The 10,772-nt window shown below is 50.4% G+C and overlaps 1 protein-coding gene across 1 annotated transcript; it reads right to left on the bottom strand.

Annotated features, from left to right (window-relative positions):
- Nucleotides 1-5,058: 5,058 nt before the first annotated feature.
- On the bottom strand, nt 5,059-6,645 carry LOC109744479 (protein LITTLE ZIPPER 3). The gene is made up of 2 exons (XM_020303603.3): nt 6,403-6,645; nt 5,059-5,712 (listed from the first exon to the last, which is right to left on the bottom strand). The coding sequence occupies exon 2, from the start codon at nt 5,698-5,700 to the stop codon at nt 5,425-5,427; it is 276 nt and encodes a 91-aa protein (XP_020159192.1). The 5' UTR covers nt 5,701-5,712; nt 6,403-6,645; the 3' UTR covers nt 5,059-5,424.
- Between the last annotated feature and the right edge of the window lie 4,127 nt (nt 6,646-10,772).

The following is a 10,772-nucleotide window of genomic DNA, read 5'->3' as shown; positions in this document are numbered from 1 at the left end:
TCCTTTCCGAGAGGCACGGCCGTGACTCTCGCGAAAGCACAACCGTGCCTCTGGCGGAAGTAAAACCGTGACTCTCGCGAAAGAAAAAAAATTAGAAAAATGCGTTTTTTTCGTTTCCGAAAGGCATGGCCGTGACTCTCGCTAAAGCACAACTGTGCCTCTCGCGGAAGAAAAACCGTGACTTTTCGCGAAAACCGGAGGAAAACCGAAAAAAACCGTTTATAAAGCCGAAAACACGTGCGGAAAAATAAAAAAATAAAATTTAAAGGGAGCGTCCAGAGCGCGACACGTGGCAAATGGCTGAGAGCACGCCAAGTGGCGCTGATAGTTGCGAGGCTCCCGAAGGAGCGCTCGTTAACTAGTTGCTTTCGCTTTTTTCGTTTTAGAAAACAGATACGAGGTAGCAAGATGGGCCGAGCCCAATTCGATGCGCCTGCAGGCGCCGGTTGGCGAACCGGCGCATATGCGCCAAATAGGATTTGCCGGCTGCGACGACCTCATCTCAAAAAAAAAAACGGCGACGACCAACCGACGGCCCCTTCTCGTCAGCCGCCCCCTGCCGGTCGCCGGCGAACCACGCCAGCCGACCTGGTAAGCTCCCAGAGACGAACCTCTCGTGCTAATGAATCTCGCGTAGCCCCGCCCTTTTTTGTGGAGTTACCTCCCGCGATCAGTGCTATAGGAAAAGTAGTAGAAATTGCCCGTGAGATTTCCCTGATGCCGCCGTGCTGAATGACTCTGTAGAGTAAATTTCTCTGTTGCGCGTCCTGGCTGTATCAGGGCGATCATTGTGTTTTTGGTGTGGAGAGGGGAGCAGCAACCGGCGATTGCTCGGGCAATTCGATCAGGTGCTCTCGTACCGTTGCCATCAGCACAGATTTCCGTGTCTAATCGGTCGCTTGTGTTGTGTGTCCCAATCCCAGGCTGCTGGTCCCAGTGTGAGTTGAGCGAGCCTTACATGTGCGGACTTCGCAATCGGTCGGCTCGCTTCGGGTTAGAGATTGGTCACATGGTGGATGCTAGGGCTTTGTGATCATCATGAAATGAGATTTGATTTGTCCATCAGGGTTCGCGTCAAGCAAGTGATTGTTCTGTACAACATTGATGATAGCATGATGCTTGTTTGGTTAACGTGCTATGCCCAAGCCAATGTAAACAGCAGGAGAGATGTGACTTTGGACCTGCTAATAAGTGACCACCCTTGATCCCTGTACTGTTCAACGCGGTTAGTTGTGCCTGGTCTTTCTTCTTTCCATTGTGCAGGTATTGTGTGAGCTTTTTTAGTTAGTTTTTAAACGGGATGCTAGCTAATTCAGCGTTATTATTGCATTCCCCTTGCTAGAAGCGCACAAAATACTTGATTGTTACACCCTCTGTTCCCAAATGTAGGACATTCTGGCAGTTCAAAATACTTGATTGTTACAGAGGTAGTACATGATTGATGACCTCATGTTGAGATTGTTACATGTGAACAATGATGAACAATTAGCTGGAGCCTGGAGATAGTCTAATCATAAATGATTGCACAGCTAGTAGCTGTTGTAATTTTCCTCGTGCTATGAATCTTGTTGACTACATGGTAGTATTGTTAAAACAATTACCATATGTTGTATCCTAGCTAAAACCTGGTTTATATCAGTGTTCTCCTGTTTATATGACTATCATCTACTCCCTCCGTTCCTAAATATAAGTCTTTTAGAGATTTCAATATGGAGTACATACGGATGTATACAGACATATTTTAGAGTGTAGATTCACTCATTTTGCTCCGTATGTAGTTCATATTGGAATCTCTAAAAAGACTTATATTTAAGAACGGAGGGAGGATGTAGAATATAGTGTGCCCAATAAAAGCAATGTTCATATCGCAAGGCAAAAAAAAACGAGGTTCAGATATAATCTTGCAGCAAAGATGGCATCTGGTCATGTTGCAGACAAGGCGATCTACAAGACTAAATGCTCCTAACTTTTGCCAACTTGCTCTCTTATTGTGTATGATGATGTCAAACTAATTTACTGCAACATCAATGCGAGTTTACTATCTACATGTTATGTGTTGGGAGCTTGGGATGCATATGATGCAAGGGATACATGATTCATAACGACGGTTGTTTTGCAATGATCTTGAGTACTCATTTCTACTTGTCCTTTGTTCATGCGGTGCATCTATTGACAACTTGACATCCAAAACAATCATTCATAGTGATGAGCAAGTCCTTTATAGAAGGACAGGTGCCAGGTACAGATTTTTGTGTTGCTTCTTGGGCTGCTATCCGATGGTCCCTGACTGAACTCTTAAATATGCTCATGTGGTATTTTCTTGGGATTGTATGTTAGGCTAAAACCATGGCCCGTGAAAGCAGGAGGTCCCGCAAACACGTAATAATACTCACATGTGTGTCATCTTATGTCAAAGCAAAGAAGTGTTTTTTCACTCTGCTCGGAAAAACCAAATCCATGTTTTCTGGACCAACGTGTGGGAAAACCCAAGCAAACTCAGACTGACACCAGCAACCAACCTCTGTAAACGTCATTGAGGACATAGATTTTTCTTTCTGTATATATACTGGAATATATGACTCGCTTAACACATAACAAGCTCTTGCAAGTCCAGAGTCTTCCCTGTGCTAGTGTCACAGTGACGATTTGTAGGAGGGCTCAGGTCGTCAGGTGTATGTTTGGTGGTACAACTGTACAAGGAAACAACTCCGCAGGATGGTGTGTTGATGTGATCGAGGAAGAGTCGATATGTATATGTTCTGTCAAATAGCTCCTGGATTCTTGGATATGTGCGACAAAACAAGGTCATGATAGATAGGTGAGCAATGCGTGATAATTCTTGCATGTGCAGCGCAAGAATGTTGGCCAAGCTACTGTGTACACCTCATACTCTGTTTTTTCTCTCTCGTTTAAGTTGTATCAGAATTTGGTGGCTAGTAGGGAAATTTGACAGTCTAATGTTCTCGTATATGAATTCTGCTAACTGTAGTGTAATGGCGGAATTAGATTATGTTCTTGCATAGCAGAAAGTATCATATTTTCTCCTTGTTATGCTATCCTGAATGTTAGTATGTACAGTACTCCTAATACTTACTGATATTACTGAACAATATATATATATCATTATCACTAAAGTAATAACTTGGCCCTTTTCTACTAGAACCAATCATGTTTCCTTTTCAATGTTGCCAAATTGCTTAATAATGGTCCTCAGATGGTCAGCCTATTATTTTATTTTTTTGAAAACGGGCAAAAGATTTGCCATGTATATTAATTAAGAGAGAATAGAGTTTGTGTTACAAACACCCCTTAACAATACACGGAAGAATCACTCTCCCGGCATGATGGACCCTAGCTTCTTAGCTCCGGCGGCGACCCAAAATGATGCCTCCCTTTTGATGTTGTCGAGAAGAACCGTAGGCGGAGCTGCCATGTTGCGGAATACACGAGCGTTTCGCTCGTTCCAGATCGTCCATGTAGTGAGCATGGTGAGCAAGGCCATGGCCTTCCGGTTGGGGACGGAAGCATCAGTCAACCCAAGCCACCATTCTAAGGTGGAATGCCTCAGGGGCCAAGTAGAGGTGTCAATGTGAATGAGTTGCAGCCACGCCTTGACCAAGCCCCATAGGCGAATGGTGAAACGACATTTGAAGAAGAGATGGTCAACCGATTCATTCTCACGCATGCATAAGGGGCATGAGCCACAGTTAGGCCAACCGCGCTTGGCCAAACGATCCGCAGTCCAGACTCTATTTTGGATGGCCAGCCAAGCAAAGAACTTGACCTTGGGTGGAGCCCAGATTTTCCACACTGCATGCTCCAAGGGAGAGCGAATGAGGCCGAGAAATTGCGCTTTGTAGGCGGACTCCACCGTGTAGAGGCCACTAGTAGAATGCTTCCAAACAATGTCGTCGTCAATATCCTCCTGTAGGTGAAAATCCCGGATGGTGGCCCAAAGCTCGAGAAATTGTCTGAAGTGCTCTATAGAAAAATCGGACGTCATCTTGATCTTTTTAACCCAAGCGCCATCCTTTAGTGCTTCCCGCACCTTCCAATTCTTCTTCATTGACGCCGCGTAGATGAGAGGGGCCAAATCCATGGGTTTGCGGTTGTGCACCCACGGAGAGTCCCAAAAGGGGGTGCGCGCGCCATTTCCCACAATAATAGTTGAGGAGGCATAGAAGAAGTTGTAGTCTGCGTTATCGCACGGGTTGCCCATGCCAACCCACATCTTAGTTGGCTCCTTCCACTCAAACCAAATCCAACGAATCCTCAGTGCCCTAGCAAATTTCTCCGTGTTTAGCACTCCAAGACCCCCATTAGCAATTGGGCGGAAAACGGTGTCCCAATTAACCTTGCATTTGGCCCCGGTGGTCTTGTCTGTTCCCTCCCAAAGGAACGCTCGCTCAAGCTTGTTGAGATTTTTGAGGGTGCTTGTGGGGACGACGAGCGTAGTGATGAAGTATATGGCTTGGGAGGCAAGCACCGACTTGACCAAGGCGGTGCGTCCCATAGACGTGATGTTTTGCCCGTCCCAAGGGACCAACTTTGCCGCCGCCTTATCCTCCAAGAACTGAAAGTCCACCTTCCTGAGCCGCCACAGAGAGATCGGGAGGCCTAAGTATTTCATGGGGATGGTCAGCCTATTATATGTTGACGGTCAGAAACACTTGAAATCATTGCACTTTTCAGTGGAGATTATATGTTCTCTTTTGCTCATTGGCTGGAGATTATATCTCTCTTTTAGTCATTGAGAGATTAATATGCATGATGACTGAAGTGTGGCCACTGATTCCCTTGCGAATGCTCGATGTGAAGGCAGAGTAATCTGTTGTGCTGGACTGGAGGTCAGTATATTTTCTGCATGAACCATTGCATTGTTGCTTGACGTGTGACCGACCTTGACTGCTACTTGTACAAAAAAACTATTGTCATATATTCGGTGCTTGTGGTTGCTTTACTTGAATTTTGAAATTTGAGTCACCTCCATTAGTCAACTTAGCAATCGAAGCCAGAATTGAAGGTAGCATCGTGCACTAGAGCTGGTACATTGCCATGAAACGAGCTGTAAATGACATTTCCCAGGACTGGAAAGGAAGAAGCTGGTCCAATGCCACAGCCATGTAGCGCGCGCATTGACCCAACCCAACCATCTTTATATACTCCTAGTTGATCTGATCTATCTATCCATTCAGAAGGAGGAGGACTCTGCTACATAACAGTACGTAGGCATGCAGTTCCATAGCTAAAACGAAGCAAACATTCCCAACATCCAGAGCTAGACCCTTAGCGGTTACAAATGCAAATCCTACATGATGGCATGGCAGTAGAGTACCAAGGAGAACATATCCAGTACCAGTACGTACTACCTAATGGGTGAAGTGAAAGCACTGGATATGTTCTCCAGCACCCGAGCAAGCGGCTTCAGTTTGCGACAGTCTTCTTGGACTTGGGCGCCGCCTTGTCATGGACGGCGTGTGCCGGTGGAACAGCATTGAGGTCGGGGAGGGGCGCACGGGCGGCGTTGCCGTTGCTGTTGCCGGTGGGCTTGCCGGCCGCGGTCTTGGCGAGGCGCTGCTTGAGCTCGGTGAGCAGGGCCTGGTTCTCCTGGTTCAGCAGCTGGGCCTTCTTGCGCAGCCGTTCGTTCTCCTTGAGGATGTAGCAGTTCTGCATGTACAGCTTGGCGTTGAGCCTGTCCATCCCGCCTGGCGCCTGCCACCAAAAAAAAGCAACAGGGTAAGGAAATCAGCAGCCATATGTGGGGGGCCCTGTTTCAGAACTTCGGTCACAATGCTCTCGTTTTTTTCCTGTTGTGTTGCACGCGACTGGTATTAACTTGCATGCGTCCTACTATGAATGCAGGAAAAGAAGAAACGGAAGCAGAAACAGTGAAGTGTGTTGTGGTCGTGTGCCAGCAAAAATGCCAGGATACTCAGGGGATGTCCCTGCTGTGGCAACATCCTTAGGTAAGAATAAGATGAAGAAAAACAGAACACTAGCAGTGGACTGTAGCATGGAGACCCTGAAGGTTTCTTCTGTAAACAAGATAAAGAAATGGGAGGGTACGGCCTTGTTTCAAAAAAAGAAAAAGAAATGGGAGGGTCACTCGCTCGTTCTAAGCAAATCATGATGGTTATTTACACACATGTTAACGCTTCCTATTGCAACTGCTAGCAGAATATATTTGCAGTAGCAACTTGCAAAGATGCCAAGACTCGAGACATAAACAAATCAAAGGCATGGGCATGCAACTAGGGAGTAGAAACGAACAAAAAGGGAAGCAAGCACCCAACTCAATGTTACTACAACACTACTAGGAAAGGGGAGCTGCAATTGGCACACATGATTGTGCATGCATGCATGCAAAAGCACATCGAGCAGAGGCGAGGCTGAGGGGATTACCTTGTTGGAGCTGCTAGAGACCAGAGGAACTCGACCAGCAAAGGCAGAGTCGGAGCGCGATGAGGCAATGAGATTCTGTCGATGGGCGGGCGGGGCAGGAAGAGAGGCAAAACGGATGGAGAGGATCAAGTCGATCTCCTCTGCTGTGTATGAGTGATGTGCTCCTGCTGCTGGGCGGTGGGGCGGTATTTATAGGCTCACCATCTCGTTTCATACCAGTTCATCGTACATGGAGTGCAGCTAGGCTAGCTCATCCTTCCCTCCCTCCCTCCCTCCTTTTTCCCCTTCCAGGATCGATCAAAAACCTCGAGCAGTGTGGCTGACAGGCGGGCCAGCCGGCACGCGCCGTGGTCCACGTGCTAGCGTTCGCACGTACGTACGAATGGGAGGCTCTCATGAGGCCTTTGAACGGAGAGGGGCAGAGGGGTCTCGTGCATGCTCGTAAGGAGACGATCCAATCGATGACGAAGCGGCAGAGGCTTAAATGGCGCCTAATCATGAGGTTGGCCTTGGCCTCCCTCACGTGCCGCATTTTTTTCTCTCTTCCCTTCGTTCCTTGTGTACGCGCCGGTGCTTCCCGCGCCAGACTTGTTTATGGACGGACGGATGACTAATCCGCATTGCTATGGCTTGTGTGAGTGAGAACCACTGTATCATGAGTAACCTAAAGCATGAATGCTTCTAACCAACGACCAATGTGCATGGGCATGGCTTCTTGTGCACTGTAAACTGTTCCCTTGCACACTTTGTTCTACTACTATTATATTTATACTGCACGAGACAGGGAGAGAGAGGCACTGTAATTTTGTGCCAGTGCTTTAGGTGGCCAACCCAAACCAAATAGGGATGGTCAGCGAGCGAGCGCAAGTGTGCAAGAGCAAGATGGAGGTAGGAGGATACGACGATGGGAGGGGGGCTTCAAATGATGATGATGATGGGCCTCGGCCGGCCCAAGATTCGTAATGATGGCTCATCTCCGGGTCCTCGCTCATCATCACACTCCATCCCTGTTCCTATATTCCTCTCCCTTTTGTTTCCATCTCCCCTCTTTTTTTTTCTTCTTCTTCTTCTTTTATTGTTACTGCACCCTCTTCCCTTCCTTGAATACCAGCCTCGGGCGGGGTGATGATGATCCCCTCTTCCCTCAATTGAATGCATCACAATTGTGCCACACACACCTCCTCGCTTCTTTTCTTTTGTACTACACCATGCATCTTTTTCTTTGTGGCCCATCTCACCTCTAGCTTTTTGCGAGCCTTTTGCTGAATGCGATTGTTGCAAGGAACAGAATCTCGGAAGGAAAATGCACATGTTAGCAGAGATGAGATGATCTAGAGCCAGAAAAGTGGAGGGAGGAAAGGTAAAGGTGGTAATCATCGCTGCTGCCCAGCCTGGACTCTCTAGTCTAGGCTGTGTATGTACTCCCCCGTTCTAAATATAATCCATTTTAGAGCATCCACAACTGGATCTCTCAAATCCGCCTTATACATTTGGGTGGACCGCTCGATCAATGTCCGGTCACGATTTTTTAATCTAGATGGGCCCCTTAAATGGGTCTCAAACGTCCGGGTTGACCGGCACCCCCATATTCAGCCCCACGTCGGACCCGATAGCCCGACCACACCCCAAATTGCACCAAATCCACCAAACCCTTCCTCCTTCTCCTACCGCCCTCCAACCATTCCCGTGTCCAGACCTTCGCCGTCCTCCACCCTTGCTGCCAATCCTCACCTCCGGTCTCGATCCACCGTCGGAGATGTCGTCCAGCCCGACCCACACCACCGCGACAGATACGCAGTCCGCCTCGTCCGTCGGCGGCGTAATTCGTCAACGGCGACTTGCAAGGCGGAGAACGTCGCCCGCAAGTTGCGGGGACGCCGACAGCAAGAGAGGGAGGCGGCGGCGTCGCAGGGAGGTTCGAACATGGTGGAGCAGTTGTCTCCTCCGCCGCAACCGGATCCCCGCACCCCTTCCCTCCGAGCGCCTTCGCGGATTACGCCGTCCGCCCCCCTAGGACACAGGATGATTCGACCGCCGACTGGGCCATTACGGACAGCTTTCCGCCCACGCAAATGCTGGCGGTCGACATGTGTGACTCGCAGCAGCTCGTTCAGGCGCGGATGAGCACGGGCTCCGACATGTTCGACGGAATGACCGAACAAGAGTTGATGCGTTTTCTTTGCTCTTGTCTTATCATGTTGGCGACATAGAGCTTGAGGAGGAGAGGTTGCAACTCGCACGGGACGCGAAAGATGCGAGGATCATGTTGGCGGACGAGACCTTCTATGATGAGCATAAGAAGTGGCTTGCGGACAAGAAGATGGAGATCAACGACCGCAGGAAGTACGAGGCGGCGCTGGCGGCTGCGGCCCGGATGCAGGCAGATGAGGCAGCCTGGATGCAAGCGGAGCAGGCAGCCCGGATGCAGGCGGAGGAGGTTGCTCGGATGCAGGGAGAGCAGAACGCATTCCGCTCAGAGCAGGCGCCCATCCAGTGATCCGAGGCCATCCGTCACGCTCGGACATTGATTTCATTTTGACATGTCCGTTTTGTTGAACTATGATTTGCTTTGCTTGTTTCAAACTTTGGCATTCAGAAAGTTTGTACCGTATGATCGGCGTGCATGGATTGCATGCTTTGAGGATCGAAATTTACGGTATGTGGATGTGCGGCGCAACATTTGAGGGGCGCCCGGTCAATGCCCGCGGGCGCATCCGAGCGCGTCCGCGGGCATTTGAGGGTCCGGATTTGTCAAGTCCGGCTGTAGATACTCTTAGGGCATCTCTATTGGCAACCTGCAAATTTCCTCCCGCATCCGTCTGTGTACAGGGGGGTCAGTCCGCAGACACAGATGCTGGAGGACGACAACCAATGCTAGCCGCATACATTTTAAACTCTTTTTCAACAAGCCGGATGAAATTCATGCAAACACGGCAGAATTTCATACAAACATGATAGATTTCATACAAACACGGCGGATATCATTACATTTCAAACATCTAGAAAAAAAGACTTGCCCCTAAACCTATCCTACAGCGGCGGCGGCCGGCGTCCAAGCCCGTGTTATCCTCCATCTTCCGTCTCCATAAGCACCGGCGATAAGATCGATGAAGTGAAGGTGAAGGTGCAGTCTCCGGTAAGGAAGAGTAGAACACAGGAGACAGACCGACCCACATGGGGCACCAGGCCCCGCCGCCTCCCGTGGTCTACTCATCCTCAGAGGAGTCCACGCCTTGTCCGTCGCCGGTGGACGTGAGGTCCACGAGGGAAATGATGGCGTCGGTGTTGTCGTCGTCCCACCGGGCCGGCTGAAGGTTCGTTGGCGGCGCGTAGGAGGCGCAGCTAGCATTGTTCTCCTCCGCGGTCGCCTGCAGCTACGCCTTCGCGGTTGCCACTTCCTGGCGAGCGGCAGCTTGAGCGCGGACGGCAACGTAGATGGCATGTTGCTCCGCAATGAAATTTGGGTTCGCCGCGGCTATGGCCGCCATGGCCTCCTCGCTCGCGCGCTCAACGTAGAACTGACTCTCTGCCAGCCGGTGCTGCTCCAGGAGGAACATGTTGTATTGTTGTTCCTCATGCGCCTGCTGGAACACCGACAAAGGCGCCGACGCAGGCTGCACCTCCGCCATGGCGGCGTTGAGGTGCGCCTGCGCCTGCTCCATGGTGAAGTCAGCGTGCACAGGAGGCGCGAGAGCCGGGGCGGAGTCGTCGGAGCCCATCTCCATCGTGGTGTCGTCCTCGTCGTCGGAGACCTCAAGCGAGCTGACGGCAAGCCGACCTCGATCCGTCTGGCATAGCGGCTCTGCCAGGCGGTGGCAAGGGCGGCCACCGCGTGCTTCATCTCCGGCGACAGACTGTCTCATAGTGCTTTTCCACTAGCGGTCATGGCGGGTGTGTTGGGGAACGTAGCAATAATTCAAAATTTTCGTACGTGTCACCAAGATCAATCTAGGAGACGCTAGCAACGAGAGAGCATACCCTTGAAGATCGCTAAGCGGAAGCGTTACAAGAACGCGGTTGATGGAGTCGTACTCGCAGCGATTCAAATCGCGGAAGATCCGATCTAGCGCCGAACGGACGGCGCCTCCGCGTTCAACACACGTACAGCCCGGGGACGTCTCCTCCTTCTTGATCCAGCAAGGGGAGAGGAGAAGTTGAGGGAGAACTCCAGCAGCACGACGGCGTGGTGGCAATGGAGCTCGTGGTTCTCCGGCAGAGCTTCGCTAAGCACTACGGAGGAGGAGGAGGAGTTGGAGGAGGAGAGGGCTGCGCCAGGCCAAGGGTGCGGCTGCCCTCCCACCCCTCCACTATATATAGGGGCAAGGGAGAGGGGGGCCAGCCCCTTAGATCCCATCTGGTGGGAGGGGCGG

Source organism: Aegilops tauschii, chromosome 2, assembly GCF_002575655.3.
Source record: "Aegilops tauschii subsp. strangulata cultivar AL8/78 chromosome 2, Aet v6.0, whole genome shotgun sequence".
Taxonomy (NCBI): Eukaryota; Viridiplantae; Streptophyta; class Magnoliopsida; order Poales; family Poaceae; genus Aegilops; species Aegilops tauschii.
This window is presented reverse-complemented; position numbering and strand designations above follow the sequence as displayed.

Coding starts and splice junctions, on each gene's coding strand:
- LOC109744479 (XM_020303603.3), bottom strand. CDS start 5,700: ATGGACAGGCTCAACGCCAAGCTGTACATGCAGAACTGCTACATCCTC.